Source organism: Coregonus lavaretus (assembly GCF_964263955.1).
Source record: "Coregonus lavaretus genome assembly, chromosome: 3".
In the NCBI taxonomy this organism is placed as follows: Eukaryota; Metazoa; Chordata; class Actinopteri; order Salmoniformes; family Salmonidae; genus Coregonus; species Coregonus lavaretus.
Genome location: NC_139990.1, coordinates 69,997,038 through 70,017,058, shown reverse-complemented (window position 1 = coordinate 70,017,058; position 20,021 = coordinate 69,997,038). Strand labels below are relative to the sequence as shown.

General features: G+C 41.6%; 1 protein-coding gene and 1 long non-coding RNA gene across 2 annotated transcripts; one reads left to right on the top strand and one right to left on the bottom strand.

The window, feature by feature from the left end:
- Positions 1–451: 451 nt before the first annotated feature.
- On the bottom strand, positions 452–14,220 carry LOC311106764 (UBX domain-containing protein 11-like; the record flags this gene model as incomplete). Its single annotated transcript, XM_084149157.1, is given in 16 exon segments — positions 452–696; positions 3,510–3,644; positions 3,790–3,863; positions 3,955–4,054; positions 4,369–4,520; positions 4,641–4,718; positions 5,042–5,262; positions 5,706–5,790; positions 5,793–5,831; positions 6,150–6,229; positions 6,471–6,525; positions 12,517–12,617; positions 13,008–13,130; positions 13,630–13,664; positions 13,775–13,900; positions 14,114–14,220. Coding segments are annotated over 16 exon segments (1,653 nt in total). The 3' UTR covers positions 452–554.
- A 473-nt stretch (positions 14,221–14,693) lies between these two features.
- On the top strand, positions 14,694–16,475 carry LOC311125725. Its single transcript, XR_014612903.1, has 3 exons — positions 14,694–14,780; positions 14,985–15,011; positions 16,170–16,475. It is a non-coding gene; the product is annotated as an uncharacterized lncRNA (long non-coding RNA).
- Positions 16,476–20,021: the final 3,546 nt, after the last annotated feature.

Below are 20,021 nucleotides of genomic sequence, written 5' to 3'. Positions count from 1 at the left end.
TCTCCTTCTAATCAGGGGCTAATTCAGACCTGGGACACCAGGTGAGTGCAATTAACTACCAGGTAGAAATAAAAAACAGAAGTGTTTCGGCCCTCCAGGACCGGAATTGAAGAACCCTGGCATAGTGGGTCAATGTTCCGCAACAGCTAAGAGCATTGAAGCGCGAGGCTAAACGGCTCTGCTGTTTTGGTCCCTTGGCTACCACGTTGTAAGAGCGTGAAGCGAACCCGTGCCCATGTGTAGATACTGAGTGTGACTGAGACCAAGTCTTTCTCATCGCAATATCTGCGGTGCTGCTCATGCAACGTTATTTTGCTAACTCTACCTTTTAAGCAGTCATGGTTCAAGGTGAATTGTCTGCATCAGCATCAATAATTATGCAAGTTATTGTATTCCTATGGAATTTAGGATTTTCCAATGTCATGATGATCCTGAAAAAGAGTTTTGTATGTGTTGGCGCCCTCCAGTGCCACATCCCTATCAGATCTGAATATACATGTTTATGAAAGTAAATATTTTATAACCATGAGGAGAGTGACAGGGCGATTGTTCTCTCATTGAGGTGGGCTTGGCCTAGTCCTAAGCAGCAGAGCAGCATTGGGAGTGAGCCCACAGGAGAGGAGTGTCTGGGAATCCTCACTGTAGCAGCGCTGTGGGAACGCACTGATGATGTCATATGCTGGGGCATTTGTCCATCTGAAATTGAGAGGGAGGGAGAGAGAGTTGATAGGGATGGCATTGCACAGGACTGGGCTTTCATTACATGTCAACAGACTGGGATGCGACTTTGTTCTGGTACGCAGATTTTTCGTCACTGATCATTTGGACAAATCATGATTCCGCAGATAGGATCATTTGGCCCATAGACTTGCCCAAAACTAACAGAGTTTCCATTTAGAGGAGTGGACACTTGGCTAGTCTCGTTAGTACATTTTCTAGCACGTCTCCCCCCAGAACTTAATTGAGCATGAGGCAATTATGCCAGATTATTATTTATTTAAAAAATAGGGGGGTGGATCAGCTTTAATATTGCAAAAAGATTGTGGCTCCTATCAATGTAATTGTCTGCATCACTTCCAATCCCCCATATATATTTTATATGAATGTATATTATCTTAGGTTTGGACACACCTACTCATTCAAGGATTTTTCTTGATTTTTTTATCGCTGCAGAATGCTGTGGTAGCCATGCTGGTTAAGTGTACCTTGAATTCTAACTAAATCACAGACGGTGTCACCAGCAAAGCACCCACACACCATACACCTCCTCCATGCTTTACGGTGGGAAATACACATGCACATGTCTCACAAAGACACAGCGGTTGAAACCAAAAATCTCAAATTTGAACTCGTGATTCTTGGCCCAAGCAAGTCTTCTTATTATTGGTGTCCTTTAGTAGTAGTTTCTTTGCAGCAATTCAACCATGAAGGCCTGATTCACAGTTGATGTTGAGATGTGTCTGTTACTTGAACTCTGTGAAGCATTTATTTGGACTGCAATTTCTGAGGCTGGTAACTCTAATGAACTTATCCTCTGCAGCAGAGGTAACTCTGGGTCTTCCATTCCTGTGGCGGTCCTCATGAGAGCCAGTTTCATTATAGCGCTTGATGGTTTTTGTGACCCCCCCCTACCTTGTCACAACAACTGATTGGCTCAAACACATTAAGAAGGAAATAAATTCCACAAATTAACTTTTAAGAAGGCACACCTGTTAATTTAACTTGGGTCAAACATTTCGGGTAGCCTTCCACAAGCTTACTACAATAAGTTGGGTGAATTTTGGCCCATTCCTCCTGACAGAGCTGGTGTAACTGAGTCAGGTTTGTAGGCCTCCTTGCTCGCATACGCTTTTTCAGTTCTGCCCACAAATGTTCTATAGGATTGAGGTCAGGGCTTTGTGATGGCCACTCCAATACCTTGACTTTGTCGTTAAGCCATTTTGCCACAACTTTGGAAATATGCTTGGGGTCATTGTCCATTTGGAAGACCCATTTGCGACCAAGCTTTAACTTCCTGACTGATGTCTTGAGATTTCGCTTTGATATATCCACATAATCTTCCTTCTTCATGATGCCATCTATTTTTTGAAGTGCACCAGTCCCTCCTGCAGCAAAGCACCCCCACAGCATGATGCTGCCACCCCCGTGCTTCACAGTTGGGATGGTGTTCTTCGGCTTGCAAGCCACCCCATTTTTCCTCCATACATAGCAATGGTCATTATGGCCAAACAGTTATATTTTTGTTTCATCAGACCAGAGTACATTTCTCCAAAAAGTACGATCTTTGTCCCCATGTGCAGTTGCAAACCGTAGTCTGGCTTTTTTTATGGCGGTTTTGGAGCAATGGCTTCTTCCTTGCTGAGCGGTCTTTCAGGTTGTCGATATAGGACTTGTTTTACTGTGTATATAGATACTTTTGTACCTGTTTCCTCCAGCATCTTCACAAGGTCCTTTGCTGTTGTTCTGGGATTGATTTGCACTTTTTGCACCAAAGTACGTTCATCTCTAGGAGACAGAACGCGTCTCCTTCCTGAGCGGTATGACGGCTGCGTGGTCCCATGGTGTTTATACTTGCGTACTATTGTTTGTACTGATGAACGTGGTACCTTCAGGCTTTTGGAAATTGCTCCCAAGGATGAACCAGACTTATGGAGGTCTACAATTTTTTTTCTGAGGTCTTGGCTGATTTCTTTTGATTTTCCCATGATGTCAAGCAAAGAGGCACTGAGTTTGAAGGTAGGCCTTGAAATACATCCAATTGACTCAAATGATGTCAATTAGCCTATCAGAAGCTTCTAAAGCCATGACATCATTTTCTGGAATTGTCCAAGCTGTTTAAAGGCACAGTCAACTTAGTGTATGTAAACTTCTGACCCACTGGAATTGTGATACAGTGAAATAATCAGTCTAAACAATTGTTGGAAAAATTACTTGTGTCATGCACAAAGTAGATGTCATAACTTACTTGCCAAAACTATAGTTTGTTAACAAGAAATTTGTGGAGTGCTTGAAAAACAAGTTTTAATGACTCCAACCTAAGTGTATGTAAACTTCCGACTTCAACTGTATATATAACATACTGTTAGTTGCAAGAATTTTGTATAATAATTTAAATTATAAAAGTTTTGAATCTGGCGTTTTGTCTATCAGTTCATAAACCATGTGCCATGGAATCGGTACATCGAGAATTTCTTCCCAACTATTTTGCAATCTGTATGGCACAGCTGTCATTTTTTTGGTCTTTAAATGAAACTAGTATACTTTTCTATTTATCACAATTTTCTTTAAACAATTTTGGTCTTGAATGCAGGGCTGACAGACAAGATCCTTATTTTCTCCCCCTTCCACTTGCCTCTTCCATTTTTGCAGTATGCAAGATTTTAGTTCTGGGTGTCCGAGATTAACATGACCCAAAAGTCACTGTGACTGAGATTAAGTACTGTGAACCTGATGGACTTCCTGGGCAAAATACTCTGCACAGCATTTTGTGGTAATGGCTCCCAACCCACCTGTGCTTGTCCAGATACTGGCGCAGGTGACCTATGGTCTCAGAGAAGCGCATTTTCATGATGTAGGTGTGCTCGCCATCCTCTGACTTCACCCTCAGTGTGGTGACATCACGGGCCGTCTCATGCCACTCCAACCTGAGTTAGAGAACAGGTTAATAACCCACATTGGCAAATGTGTGTCCCTCTTCCTGGGTCTCCTCTGTCACCAGGGCCCACAAGGCCCCCTAGTGGTGGAAGTGAAATAGTTTTGTGAATAGTTCTAGATAGTGTACCTGCATACCTCTCTTTCATGGCCTGTAGCACTGGTGTGTCTATGAGGGTCACAGCATGGCTGTTTGGAGCATCAGAAGAGCCCTAAACTCAAGACACAGACATTTACTAACATATAGTACTCATGTCCATCATCTTCAGGTACAAGCAGAAACATGCAAAAGATCGGTCTCACCTGTAGACTGGCTTTCAGTGAGTCCCTGATGTCAATCACTCTACCAGCCTTCACTACCACCTTGGGAAGCCTGTTCAGGAACTGGTCCATTGTCAGTTTTCTGTCTGTGGGCAAATCAATGTTCAAATCAGAGCAAAAGAGGCTTGGGGTGAATCTCAAGTGATACACGTATAGTTGAACCAACTTCAAATGTGAATTTCAATTGTATTTCTTTGATTCCTTGTGTTCTCTCTCCTCAAAACACATTGGAGAAGATCCAAGGTTCCTCGCCATCTCATGCATTTTCAGGAGGAGGAGAGAGGACTCGAGGAATCCAATAAATACTATTGAGATTCCACCTTTGAAGTTGGTTCAACTAGTTTGTGAAGTGTAGCACATGTTTTGGGGAACAAATTGAAGTGATACTGAGAGGACCGACCGGGTATCTGAGAGAGTGTACAGTAGGCGTGTCCTAAGCTCTCTGTTGATTTCTCCCCCTCTGTGCCTCCAACAACAGCCTGCCCCTTCCCAGGGAACTCTGCCCACGGTCGCCTCTCTTTGAACTCCTCCTCTCGCCTGTCATGAACCTGTGAACACCAAAAGAGGAAGTCCCACTACTCACCACAAAACAAACAGGAAATATGTTGTCCATGTCGTCAGTTTTCTTACCGTAAGCACATTTGAAATTCACGCATGCACACACACACCTGAAAGGGCACCCCATCTGCAAACCTGTCCTGTAGCTCAGAAGGGAAGTATTCGTCCATCAGGTCTTGCATGCACTGCTGTTAAAGTCATTAGCGGCAGGGTGTCAGACACATTGGACTGAGATACAAACTGAGCTTTCTGTTCATAGTTATTCTGTCTGCTACAATCTGAGAGAGAGTCAATATATGGAAACATTGAAATCAAATAATCTTCAGTGAATATGTATCTAAAGTCATGCCTGGTTTAAATATCTAGTCTAAGTTTCAGTGCCTGGTCTAGGTATGTTGTACTCTCTCGTAATAGCCTTAACAGTAGCTGATTTGGTTCTGGGTGCTGAGATTATGTACTGACTAGCCAGTCAGAGTGTAGCGAGTATTCCCTATATAGTCTCTGTCTGTACCTGTGTGCTGGCTTCCTGGTAAGAGCGGAAGGGCCCATTGAACATGAAGATGCCATTGCTGTAGAGCTGTAGTGGGATGAGGTGCTGCTGGGCCAGCTGTGCCCCTCTGGACGTGGCCCTGATGTAGGACTCTCCTTCTCCAGCCAGGATGTTCAACTGCTGGATGTTCTGGAGCACCAGGTCAAAGTTCATCTGGAAGTTCCTCCTGGCCACAGAGGTCTCTGCAAAACACAGGTCACCATAATAAGTGAATGCATAATTAAAGATTTTCTGTTTGAAAACTATCCAGGCATCACATGAACACAGCTCTTTGAAACTTTACTGGTGCATTGAAACAACATCAAAGTCATGAAAGAAACCTCTTCTTTGTTGTTTGGCAGCTGCTTTGTACTGTTGGAAATGACAGTTTGAAAATGTGATTTGATTAGGTTTTACTTCAAGTGTAAATTGAAAGTCAGGCCTATGGTGAGGATTAGAGGGTCACTGAATACTGGGGCTACCTGTTAAGGAAGGTGTACTGTTACAGCATGTTCAGATAGAAATGTATCATGTAGAAAGAATATGATTGTCTGTCAGATAGAATAGGGAATCTTAGCAGCTCTATTAATAATATTTATATCTGCAACATAAGGTTCAGCACTTAATACCTCCCTGGTTCCTTTACCTGGCTGCCACACCCCTCTCTCGGAGCTCTGGGTCTGCTCAGCTTCCTCTACTTCCTGTTGACTGGCTGTGTCGCACTCCTCTCTACGTTCCCCACCCAGATCATGCCGTAGTAGTTCAGAAACCGCTGTGTGGTTAAAAAAAACCCCCACAGAGTTTAAAGAAGAAAAACTTTGCAGTGACATTAGTTAAAGAGGTGAACTAAACTATTTAGAACAGACTTAGAGATGACTCAACCACCACAACTCAACTTCTCTGTTGTACTGTATGTGGTAAAGTTCAAGTCTAAATTGGACATGCACTGACTTCATAAGATATATTGTAAATCACACAGTGCGGTCCATCCATGTCTGTGCAATGTACCAAAATGATAGCCGAGGACCCAAAAAAAACATTGCAACAAAAACATTGCACCGTTGTATCACCATGGCGATGATGGTCTTACCTCCATCTCCAATACCTGGCCCTGAAGCCTGTGGCATGTTCTTATGAGATCATTCTCTCTGCTCCTATCACTGTTTTTCTCTAAAAACCACAGAAACAGAATGGTCTTGGTTAACCAAACACGACTTGTTCCATACTCTTAATATATTTTATTTTCACTTAACAGAGATGAGAGGGAGATGACAGAGAGGTAGAGTACACTGTATAGGCCTATATGGGGCTGTATTTCTATAAAGACATGAATACTAGGCCTACATGTGTTGTGACTGGAGCTCTGTGGTTCCAGAGCTGTATGAGATGTACGGTAGGCTGAAATAACTACCTTTTGACTTCTGAAGAAGCTTCACTTTCTCCTCCAGAACTGTAATAATTTTCTCCTTCAAATAGAAAATAACTAAATTAATAAAGATATGTTGTCAAGTCAAGAGCTTGGTCTGGATGTATATCAATGTTTGGGCATGTACTTCATGGATAGAATACTAGTCGGATGTGTATAGACCACTACTGCCTTTAGTCTCTGTTTTCAGTGTTGGGGAAGCTACTATGAAAATATAGTTTACCAAGCTACCAATTACTTCACACTGGATGAATTTGAGCTACAGCAAAGCTACCCTTAAGAGAAATATAGTTTGTTTAACTAAAGCTACTTTGAAAAAGTCTGGCCACTCTGCCATAAAGGCCTGATTGGTGGAGTGCTGCAGCGATGGTTGTCCTTCTGGAAGGTTCTCCAATCTCCACAGAGGAACTCTGGAGCTCTGTCAGAGTGATCATAGGGTTCTTGGTCAGCTCCCTGACCAAGGCACTTCTCCCCCGATTGCTCAGTTTGGCCGGGCGGCCAGCTCTAGGAAGAGTCTTTGTGGTTCCAAACTTCTTCCATTTAAGAATAATGGAGGCCACTGTGTTCTTGGGGACCTTCAATGCTGCAGACATTTTTTGGTACCCTTCCCCAGATCTGTGCCTCGAAACAATCCTGTCTCGGAGTTCTAAGGACAATTCCTTCAACCTCATGACTTGGTTTTTGCTCTGACATGCACTGTCAACTGTGGGACCTTATATAGACAGGTGTGTGAAATTCCAAATCATGTCCAATCAATTGAATTTACCACAGGTGGACTCCAATCAAGTTGTAGAAACATCTCAAGGATGATCAATGGAAACAGGATGCACCTGAGCTCAACTTCGAGTCTCATAGCAAAGGGTCTGAATACTTACAGTACCAGTCAAAAGTTTGGACACACCTACTCATTCAAGGGTTTTTCTTTATTTTTACTATTTTCTACATTGTAGAATAATAGTGACAATATCAAAACTATGAAAAAACACATATGGATTCATATAGTAACCAGAAAGGTGTTAAATTAATCAAAATATATTTTATATTTGAGATTCTTCAAACAGCCACCCTTTGCCTTGATGCCAGCTTTGCATTCTCTCAACCAGCTTCACCTGTAATGCTTTTCCAACAGTCTTGAAGGAGTTCCCACATATGCTGAGCACCTGTTGGCTGCTTTTCCTTCACTCTGTGGTCCGACTCGTCCCAAACCATCTCAATTGGGTTGAGGTCGGACGATTGTGGAGCCCAGGTCATCTGATGCAGCACTCCATCACTCTCCTTCTTGGTAAAATAGCCCTTACACAGCCTGGAGGTGTGTTGGGTCAATGTCCTGTTGAAAAACAAATGATAGTCCCACTAAGCCCAAACCAGATGGGATGGCGTATCGCTGCAGAATGCTTTGGTAGCCATGCTGGTTAAGTGTGCCTTGAATTCTAAATAAATCACAGACAGTGTCACCAGCAAAGCACCCCCACACCATAACACCTCCTCCTCCATGCTTTACGGTGGGAACTACACAAGCGGAGATCATCCATTCACCCACACCGCACAAAGACACGGCAGTTGGAACCAAAAATCCAAACGACACATTTCCACCGGTCTAATGTCCATTGCTCGTCTTTCTTGGCCCAAGCAGGTCTCTTCTTCTTATTGGTGTCCTTTAGTAGTGGTTTCTTTGCAGCAATTCGACCATGAAGGCCTGATTCCCCTCTGAACAGTTGATGTTGAGATGTGTCTGTGACTTGAACTCTGTGAAGCATTTATTTGGGCTGCAATTTCTGAGGCTGGTAACTCTAATGAACTTATCCTCTGCAGCAGAGGTAACTCTGGGTCTTCCATTCCTGGGGTGGTCCTCATGAGAGCCAGTTTCATCATAGCGCTTGATGGTTTTTGTGACCCCCCCCCCCCCACTATCATTTGATTTACACAACATGTCTACCACTTTGAAGATGCAAAATATTTTTTATTGTGACACAAACAAGAAATAAGACAAAAAAACAGAACTTGAGCGTGCATAACTATTCATCCCCCCAAAGTCAATACTTTGTAGAGATACCTTTTGCTGCAATTACAGCTGCAAGTCTCTTGGAGTATGTCTCTATAAGCTTAGCACATCTAGCCACTGGGATTTTTGCCCATTCAAGGCAAAACTGCTCCAGCTCCTTCAAGTTGGATGGGTTCTGCTGGTGTACAGCAATCTTTAAGTCATACCACATCTTCTCAATTGGATTGAGGTCTGGGCTTTGACTAGGCCATTCCAAGACATTTAAATGTTTCCCCTTAAACCACTCGAGTGTTGCTTTAGCAGTATGCTTAGGGTCATTGTCCTGCTGGAAGGTGAATCTCCGTCCCAGTCTCAAATCTCTGGAAGACTGAAACAGTATCTGCCTGTATTTAGCGCCATCCATCATTCCTTCAATTCTGACCAGTTTCCCAGTCCCTGCCGATGAAAAACATCCCCACAGCATGATGCTGCCACCACCATGCTTCACTGTGGGGATGGTGTTCTCGGGGTGATGAGAGGTGTTGGGTTTGCGCCAGACATAGCGTTTTCCTTGATTGCCAAAAAGCTAAATTTTAGTCTCATCTGACCAGAGTACCTTCTCCCACATGTCTTTTGGACAGATACTCCAATCTCCGCTGTGGAGCTTTGCAGCTCCTTTAGAGTTATCTTTGGTCTCTTTGTTGCCTCTGATTAATGCCCTCCTTGCCTGGTCCGTGAGTTTTGGTGGGCAGCCCTCTCTTGGCAGGTTTGTGGTGGTGCCATATTATTTCCATTTTTTAATAATGGATTTAATGGTGCTCCGTGGGATGTTCAAAGTTTTGGATATTTTTTTATAACCCAACCCTGATCTGTACTTCTCCACAACTTTGTCCCTGACCTGTTTGGAGAGCTCCTTGGTCTTCATGGTGCCGCTTGCTTGTTGGTGCCCCTTGCTTGGTGGTGCCCCTTGCTTAGTGGTGTTGCAGACTCTTGGGCCTTTCAGAACAGGTGTATATACAGCTGTGGAAAAAATTAAGAGACCACTGCAAATTTTTCTTAAATCAGCACCTCTACATGTATGACAGCCATTCAATTCCAGTGTCTGTTGAATTCCAACACAGGCACACCACATTCTACTGAATTAGGTACTGATTAGGTGATCACATTAACCAAATCTTATTTAACGAGGAAAATTATAAAAACCACTGCTGTGGTCATCACTATCCTCTTGCAATTGGACCAACTGGATGGCAAAAACAGTGCTAATAGTACCTCAAAAGTAATATTAATCTAAAAATAACTATTGACCATGCCAAAAGAGTTGAAAAGGAAAGTTTTGAGTGAGGAAAAGAAGGGTTCAATTCTGGCTTTACTGGCAGAGGGATACAGTGAGCGTCAGGTTGCTTCCATCATTAACATTTCAAAGACGTCAGTTCATAAGAACAAGGTCAAGCAGCAGACATTGTGGACAACAAAGCTACAGACCGGCAGAGGGCGAAAACGACTCTCTACTGACCGGGATGACCGCCAACTCATTCGAATTTCACTCAACAACTGTAGGATGACATCAAGTGACCTACAAAAATAATGGCAAACGGCAGCTGGGGTGAAGTGCACGGCGAGGACGGTTCGAAACAGGCTCCTAGGGGCAGGGCTGAAGTTGTGCAAAGCTAGAAAAAAGCCCTTAATCAATGAGAAGCAAAGAAGAGCCAGGCTGAGGTTTGCAAAAGACCATAAGGATTGGACCGTAGAGGACTGGAGTAAGGTCATCTTCTCTGATGAGTCCAATTTTCAGCTTTTCCCAACACCTGGTTGTCTAATGGTTAGACGGAGACCTGGAGAGGCCTACAAGCCACAGTGTCTCGCACCCACTGTGAAATTTGGTGGAGGATCGGTGATGATCTGGGGGTGCTTCAGCAAGGCATGAATCAAGCCACGTACAAGGTTGTCCTGGATGAAAACTTGCTTCCTTTTGCTCTGACATTGTTCCCCAACTCTGAGGATTGGTTTTTCCAGCAGGACAATGTGCCATGCCACACAGCCAGGTCAATCAAGGTGTGGATGGAGGACCACCAGATCAAGACCCTGTCATGGCCAGCCCAATCTCCAGACCTGAGCCCCATTGAAAACTTCTGGAATGTGATCAAGAGGAAGATGGATGGTCACAAGCCATCAAACAAAGCCGAGCTGCTTGAATTTTTGGGCCAGGAGTGGCATAAAGTCACCCAACATCAATGTGAAAGACTGGTGGAGAGCATACCAAGACGCATGAAAGCTGTGATTGAAAATCAGGGTTATTCCACCAAATATTGATTTCTGAACTCTTCCTAAGTTAAAACATTACTATTGTGTTGTTTAAAAATGAACATTAACTTATTTTCTTTGCATTATTCGAGGTCTGACAACACTGCATATTTTTTGTTATTTTGACCAGTTGTCATTTTCTGCAAATAAATGCTCTAAATGACAATATTTTTATTTGGAATTTGGGAGAAATGTCAGTAGTTTATAGAATAAAACAAAAATGTTATTTTTACCCAAATTCATACCTATAAATAGTAAAACCAGAGAAACTGATAATTTTGCAGTGGTCTCTTATTTTTTTCCGCAGCTGTATACTGAGATCATGTGACAGATCATGTGACACTTAGATTGCACACAAGTGGACTTTATTTAACTAATTATGTGACTTCTGAAGGTAATTGGTTGCACCAGATCTTATTTAGGGGCTTCATAGCAAAGGGGGTGAATACATATGCACACACCACTTTTCCATAATTTATTTTTTAGAATTTTTTTAAACAAGTTATTTTTTTCATTTCACTTCACCAATTTGGACTATTTTGTGTATGTCCATTACATGAAATCCAAATAAAAATCAATTTAAATTACAACAAAATAGGAAAAACTCCAAGGGGGATTAATACTTTGCAAGGCACTGTACACTGCTACATGGCAAAAAAAGTAATTAACTACTGAAAAACCTATGAAGATTTGAATTTCAGTAAACTACCACCAAGCTACTGCAAAATGTAGGTATATTACTATTTCAATTACATTGTGGAACTACTCCCAAACACTGTCTGTTTTCAACTCGACAGCACAACTTTGGAAAATATGTTGCTGCTTGAGGAGGTCTCTTATTACCTCATCATACAAACTATAATAAGTGTCTTGTCATACAAAATAAGAGAAGTGTCTTATACAAACTATAGTATAAGGAGTTTCTTGTCATACAAATAAGGAGTCTATTGTCATGCACACTATAAAGAAACAAAGGTCAACTACAGAATACTGGTGCAACATTCACACATTTGTGCAGACTTAACACTTGTGTGACAGGCATCCTGTATGTGCAACTTCATCAGCATTCTGTGGCTGAGCATTCCTTTAAAATACATGCTTTTGATTGGGTGTTGCGGAGGATCACAGAGGTGGATGTGGTTGAGGTCGATTTCAGATCTAACCAAAACACTGTCTTGCTGGAGGTGTTCACAGAAACTAGATGCAGAGTTGTTAACAGTTTTTCCAGTGATTGCACTGGAAGTCGCTCTGGATAAGTGTGTGCTAAATGACTCAAATGTAATGTACAATGTAATTTTTTTGTTATCACGACTTCCGCCGAGGCTGCCTCCCCTCCTTGTTCAGGCAGGTTTCGGTGTTCGGCGTCACCGGCTTACTAGCTACTGCCGATTCATTTATCATCACTCCATTTGTCTTGTCTTCAATCACACACACCTGGTCCTTATTCCCTCATTAGTCATTGTATAAGTGTTCCCTCTGCTTCCTCGTCTGTGTGGGTGATTGTTTATTGTGGAGGTTAGTGAAGCTCGGTGGAGCTCGTGTATTTTGTATCGACGGGAGTATTTCCCGTGTGCTTTATATTTTCCAGTGCGCCTGTTTTGTGCCCTGGAGTGTGTTTGACGCATTTCTGCGTAAACCTGTACTTTGTGGATTAAAGCCTGTTATTCTGTGATTTACCTTCCTGCGCCTGACTCCTTCAACACCACCTCATCACATTTGTCTGAAGGCGTGTGGTACTTGGCTCACCTTGTGGTCAATGTCCAGGGCTTGGGTCTTCACCTTGGTCTCCAGCAGGTTCAGCCTCTGCATCATGGAGGACATCAGCTCAAAATCACTAGGGGGTGCACCTGTGGGGTTCAGTCAGAGGTCACTAGATCAGGAAGCGCAATACCTGTTAAATAAAGGCTACTGTATGACACTCGGCAGACGCTTTTGTCAAAAGCGTCTTACGGTACAGTGATGCATACATTTTTACTGATTCTGAGAACCCTCTGTTCCAATGTTACAGAATATCATCAGAAAACCAAACCCACATTTTTATGACCATAGTGCTGTATTAGGTAATTGAGACACTAATTTGTGGTCAATGCACACCACAAACTAATCTAACAACCGTACAGTGTTGTCGAAATTGTATGTGTTCACAGCACTTATTTTGAACATGACAGATGTGACGTTGGTTGTGGTTGTGGATATTTCAGCACAGGGCAAGTTGCAAGGACATCAAACAAACATACAACAGCTGTTGCTTTTCCTTTGTGTGCCCTTTGATTTGGAAGGACAGGCAATATCAGTGGCTTGAGCTTGAGGCGTAGGGTGATTCAAAGTAGATACATCATTCAGCAGAGTAGCTTCATATTCTAAAGAAAAATATGGAAAAAACACAACCAGAATGACCCCAGGTTTTTAAAGAGCTAAATTCAGAGGCAGTACAGGTTTCAAATAATGTGATATATCATAGTTAGACTACAGCAGGGTTTCCCCAACTGGCAGCCCCCCTCCCAAATTTGGCCCTTGGGTGATTTTATTTGGCCATCCATGTTTTATGAGCAAAAAATTATACTAAAACGTTTTTATTTTTTATTGTTGGTCGTAAAAGACTGTAAAAACACCAGCAAATCAGCTCCAAGTTATTTTAATTTTGGAAATCTGTTCCAAAGTATTCCCACGCACACTAGAGAGATTTGGGATCATATACAAATGTACGCAATGTTTGAAATTATAATGATTTAGTTATATATTATATATATTTGGGCTTCTTGTGGTCAATTTGCAGTCTACAAATTACTTGTAATTATGTTCTGCCCCCTGACCATCTGCTCAATAAAAGATTGGCTTTGAAATACCTTAATTCCATACCTGCAAATGGATTCTCCTTCAAAGGCACTCTTCTCCTATTTGAGCAAAATTGGCAATCATTAGTAATGCAAATGAATGGGAAATCCATCTAATTGCAATACTTCTTGTCTAGGAAAAGATCAACTTTGTTTTCTCTTGAACATACCCTTGCTGGTTCATGGGCCCAGGAAGATGAACCCATCGGTTTTTCCCCAACATTGAAAGTGGTGAGCTCATCTCCTCACATTCATAAAACACTTGGGGTCGATAGGCTGCACAAATGATTAGCAGAGTAGTGTACAGAGGTAATTTTGTGATTAAACAATGAATGTAAAAAATACAATATTTATGAGCACCTGGCTGACATTGACATGGTTGACATGCAAGCACATAGCAGCTAAAAACGATAAATAAATGTCCTGAAAGTCTACACTTGGTTCAGTTATTAGGCTTAGTAACGAAAGTAACTTTTATTTGTCATGCTATGAATTTATGTATTACTTACAAGCGAATGACTCTAGATTCTGTAGGTTCGAATATTATGCTTGCTCTTCTTTTACATACAGAGGACTGTTTGGAGTTCGTTGCCATTGGTAACGTGGATCGTGACATTTCATTGGCTCGTTGCTGGTTCCAGAATTCAATACACCCTCCTTCCCACGGTGAAGAACCTGCCAAAGGTATACATTGTAATCATCCATCGACAAACCTTGATATAAATTGAATGATGTACCCAAACACTAGTCTACTTTTATTTCAAAAGTTGTCACACACCTAGCCCTAGATCAGAACACATACCATGCATGCTATACAAAACATAACAATACAATACAATGCAATACAATACAATGCAAATAATCTGTAGGCCCTATTAAAGTTAATTTACACTGCTCATGACTGTAAAACAGATGTATGTATGAAAAATGGATGCACTCACTAACTGTAAGTCGCTCTGGATAAGAGCGTCTGCTAAATGACTAAAATGTAAAATGTCGGTCCTTGCGCACATGCGGTCATGGTGCACACACCCCTTTCAGACCCACCCTCTTCTAGCTGAAATAGACACAGATACACTTTTGCTGTTCAGAGACTCAACCCTCTTCAACATGAACAAAACTCTGGTCTGTGCTGTCTTCATCCTGCTGGTGCTTTCTGTGTTCATAGAGGCCAAGGTAAGAACCAACATATCAGTATTAGTAAAGTATTAAGTAGAGATTAACCATATTAATTGTAGAGTTCAGCAATGTAGAGGTCAGCAATTGTAGACATATCATCAATAGCACTTAGTTGTGGTGATTCGTTTCCAGGTATTGTGGTAATGTTCAAGTAACAGCCTAAAGTGTTGTGAAAATGTTCCTATTTCCTTTGTCTTTCAGAATAATGGAACCGAAACCTCAATCAAGGTATTTTTTATAAATTGATTGAGCTAATCAATGAATTGGAGATTGTAAACCCTAGATGACTTAGAAAGAAGAAAGTGTCTATAGGCCTGCCACAAGGGTTCTTGAATTGCAGTGGCATTTGAGCGTGGCATTTTGGAAAAAATTAACTTAATTTTTCTCAATTTCTTTTAATGAAAATGCATTGGGTACATCTTCCCATTCTAAATGAACTAATATGGTAGCTTAATGACTTTAAATAGTGTTTTACTATTATGATAACATTGTGCCACCAGCAGGAGTAGTTACACCAATGATGGTAACTCCAATGACAACATTTTGGTAATTGAGGGTTTTCTTAAATGGAGGACACAGATGCTCGAATCTAAGGCCATTAACCCTTTAAAAATAATTTACTAAAGTGATATGATTCATAATTGTGCTCACAGTGTAATTTCCCTTCATTTAAAATATGTAACACCAATGACACTATTTAGACACACCAAATGATCAATGGAATCCTCAAATGTATGAGATACTAAAATGGTGTGATTAGCTAATAATTGTATTTAATATAGACGCCTCCAGTGCAACAGTTTGCCACTGGAGGGAATGCGAGGTCCTTGTATGTCTTTGTAATGAGTGATTTTCAAGACGGTTACACCAACGGCAAAAAACATGTCACTACAACTGTACTGGGTCACTACTGGGACAAGCCAATTTGCTTGGCCTAAGTACTTTAAACAATGCATAAACATAACGTTTTGCAGTATAAAACACTTGCAGTCTATTTTATGATTGATAAACAGTTCAATTTAAACAAAAAACATGTATGATGTGTAACAATTTGTCATTTTGAAGTGTTTTTCGTGGATGTAAATCCCACCACAAGAATGACCCATAAAGGGTTATTCGGCTGTCTGTCCCAGAGAACCCTGTTTGGTTCCAGGTAGAATCTTATCACCAAAGGGTTCTTAAATGGTTATACGATGGTTAGTTGGGTAAGTTGGGTTCTACATCTGTTCTACGTGGAGCCAAAAAGGGTTCTCGGGGACAGCAGAAGAACCCTTGATGGTTCTAGGTTGCCCCTTTTCTAAGAGTGTAGAAATTCAGTTCTCTCTCTCTCTCTCTCTCTCTCTCTCTCTCTCTCTGTCTCTCTCTCTCTCTCTCTCTTCTCTGTAGGCATCAGGGGAAAGCACCCTGACTCTTCCGTTTTTGCTGCAGTTGGGACTGATGGTTGCACCTGCCTTACTTCAAACTCTGCTGTAGCACTTGCTATGCTCTCATTGCACAAGACTCTGCAGAACTTCTGCAACAATGGTCGCCGCAACTTAACAATAGCTTCAATGACTAGGCCTACTATATTTACCTGTACTGTATTGTAGACCTAGCTGACCCATTTCCATGATTGAACACCATGAAAGACTTAACCCAAATGATCTTGTAATACTCATACGGATACAGAAATAAAGTTGTGTATATCTACTCTTCTTGATATTTCCTTTCTCTGTCTGATAGATGCAGACGATGCCTATGACATATTGTGGGCTGGAGATAAGCTAGCCATTAGCCTAGGAAATATTACTAAATGTTGATAGTGCTGGAAAACGCACAGCAGGACATAGAAGAGACAAGATGTCGAATGAAAAGCAATACCTCCAACTGGTTTAAAAAATGCTTTCACACATACAATGCCTATAGAAAGTCTATACCCCCTTGACATTTTTTGCCATTGATCTACACAAAATACTCCATGATGTCAAAGTGAAAAGAAAATTCTACACATTTGTACAACTTCATTAAAAAATGTATAACTAAACTATAGTTGTCGCATAAGTATTTACCCCCTTTGTTTAGGCAATCCTAAATTAGTTTAGAAGTCAAATGTGGGTCTACTCCCGAGAGCGCAGTGGTCTAAGGCACTGCATCGCAGTGCTTGAGGCGTCACTACAGACCCGGGTTTGATCCCAGGCTGTGTCACAACCGGCCGTGAACTGGAGTCCCATAGGGCGGCGCACAATTGGCCCAGCGTTGTCCGGGTTAGGGGAGGGTTTGGCCGGGGGGCTTTACTTGGCTCATTGCACTCTAGCGACTTCTTGTGGTGGGCCGGGTGCTTGCAGGCTGACTTCAGTCACCAGTTGAACAGTGTTTCCTCTGACACATTGGTACGGCTGGCTTCTGGGTTAAGCAGGCGGGTGTTAAGGAGCACGGTTTGGCGGGTCATGTTTCAGAGGACACATGACTTGACCTTCGCCTCTCCCGAGCCCATTGGGGAGTTGCAATGATGAGATAAGATTGTAATTGGATATGACGAAATTGGGGAGAAAAAGGTGGGTAAAATACAAAAAGATGAAGTAAAAATTTAACAAATCACATAAGTTATATGGACTCACTCTGTGTGAAATAATAGGGGTTGACATAATTTTTGTATGACTACCCCTTCCTCTGTCCCCCATACATACAACATCTATAAGGTCCCTCAGTCAAGTATTGAATTTCAAGCACAGATTTAACTAAAAAGACCAGGGAGCTTTTCGAAAGCCTCATAAAGAAGAGCAGTGATTGGTAGATGGGTAACAATAACAAATCAGACATTAAATATATCTTTAAGCATGGTCCAGTTAATAATTATGCTGTGGATGATGTATTAAACCACTTAGACACATCAAAGATGCAGTCTTCCTTCTGAACTAAGCTATAGGAAAGGAAATAAACTGCTTAGGGATGTCACTATGAGGCCATTGGTGACTTTAAAACAGCTACAGAGTTCAATGGCTGTGATGGTAGAAAACTGAGGATGGATCAACAACTGTAGTGACCTAAATAACAGAGTGAAAATAATAATACAAATATACAGAAAAAAAATTACTAAAGTAATACTGGAAGAAAAAAAACACTGCAAAGGAATAAACATTTTGGCCTAAATGCAAAGCCTTATGTTGGAGGTAAATCCAACACAACACATCACTCAGTAACTGCCTCCTTATTTTCAAGCATGGTGGTGGCTGCATCATGGTATGTGTATGCTTGACATCGGCAAAGACTGGAGAGTTTTTCAGAATGAAAATAAATGTGATGGAGCTAAACACAGGCAAACTCCTAGAGTAAAACCTGCTTCAGTCTGCTTTACACCAGACTGGGAAAGTAATTCACCTTTCAACAGGACAATAACCTTCAACACAACGCCAAATCTACACTGGAGTTGCTTACCAAGAAGACAGTGAATGTTCCTGAGTGGCCAAGTTACAGTTTGGACTTAAATCTGCTTGGCAAGACTTGAAAATTGCTGTCTAGCTATGATCTCCAACACCTTAACTAAGCTTGAAGAATTTTGAAAAGAATAATGGCCAAATATTGCACAATACAGGTGTGCAAAGCTCTTATGAGACTTACCTAAGAAGACTCACAGCTGTAATAGCTGCCAAAGGTGTTTCTAACATGCATTGACTCTGGGGGGTGAATACTTACAGTGAGGGAAAAAGGTATTTGATCCCCTGCTGATTTTGTACATTTGCCCACTGACAAAGAAATTATCAGTCTATAATTTTAATGGTAGGTTTATTTGAAAAGTGAGAGACAGAATAACAACAAAAAAATCCAGAAAAACACATGTCAAAAATGTTATAAATTGATTTGCATTTTAATGAGGGAAATAAGTATTTGAACCCCTCTCAGTCAGAAAGATTCCAAACTCTCCACCATGGCCAAGACCAAAGAGCTCTCCAAGGATGTCAGGGACAAGATTGTAGACCTACACAAGGCTGGAATGTGCTACAAGACCATCGCCAAGCAGCTTGGTGAGAAGGTGACAACAGTTGGTGCAATTATTCGCAAATGGAAGAAACACAAAAGACTGTCAATCTCCCTCGGCCTGGGGCTCCATGCAAGATCTCACCTCGTGGAGTTGCAATGATCATGAGAACGGTGAGGAATCAGCCCAGAACTACATGGGAGGATCTTGTCAATGATCTCAAGGCAGCTGGGACCATAGTCACCAAGAAAACTATTGGTAACACACTACGCCGTGAAGGACTGAAATCCTGCGGCGCCCGCAAGGTCCCCCTGCTCAAGAAAGCACATATACAGGCTCGTCTGAAGTTTGCCAATGAACATCTGAATGATTCAGAGGAGAACTGGGTGAAAGTGTTGTGGTCAGATGAGACCAAAATCGAGCTCTTTGGCATCAACTCAACTCGCTGTGTTTGGAGGAGGAGGAATGCTGCCTATGACCCCAAGAACACCATCCCCACCGTCAAACATGGAGGTGGAAACATTATGCTTTGGGGGTGTTTTTCTGGGCATTGAAAATGGGTCGTGGATGGGTATTCCAGTATGACAATGACCCAAAACACACGGCCAAGGCAACAAAGGAGTGGCTCAAGAAGAAGCACATTAAGGTCCTGGAGTGGCCTAGCCAGTCTCCAGACCTTAATCCCATAGAAAATCTGTGTAGGGAGCTAAAGGTTCGAGTTGCCAAACGTCAGCCTCGAAACCTTAATGACTTGGAGAAGATCTGCAAAGAGGAGTGGGACAAAATTCCTCCTGAGATGTGTGCAAACCTGGTGGCCAACTACAAGAAACATCTGACCTCTGTGATTGCCAACAAGAGTTTTGCCACCAAGTACTAAGTCATGTTTTGCAGAGGGGTCAAATACTTATTTCCCTCATTAAAATGCAAATCAATTCATAACATTTTTGACATGAGTTTTTCTGGATTTTTTTGTTGTTATTCTGTCTCCTACTGTTCAAATAAACCTACCATTAAAATTATAGACTGATCATTTCTTTGTCAGTGGGCAAACGTACAAAATCAGCAGGGGATCAAATACTTTTTTCCCTCACTGTATCTAATCGAGGTATATTAGTGTTTTATTTTTCATTCATCTTAAAAAATATATCACATTTTCTTCATGTAGATAGTTGACAAAAAATGACAACTAGCCTAAATCTATTTTAATCCTACTTTGTAACACAATAAATGTGAAGAAATCCAAGTCGGGTGTAGACTTTCTATAGGCACTAGACATATAAATC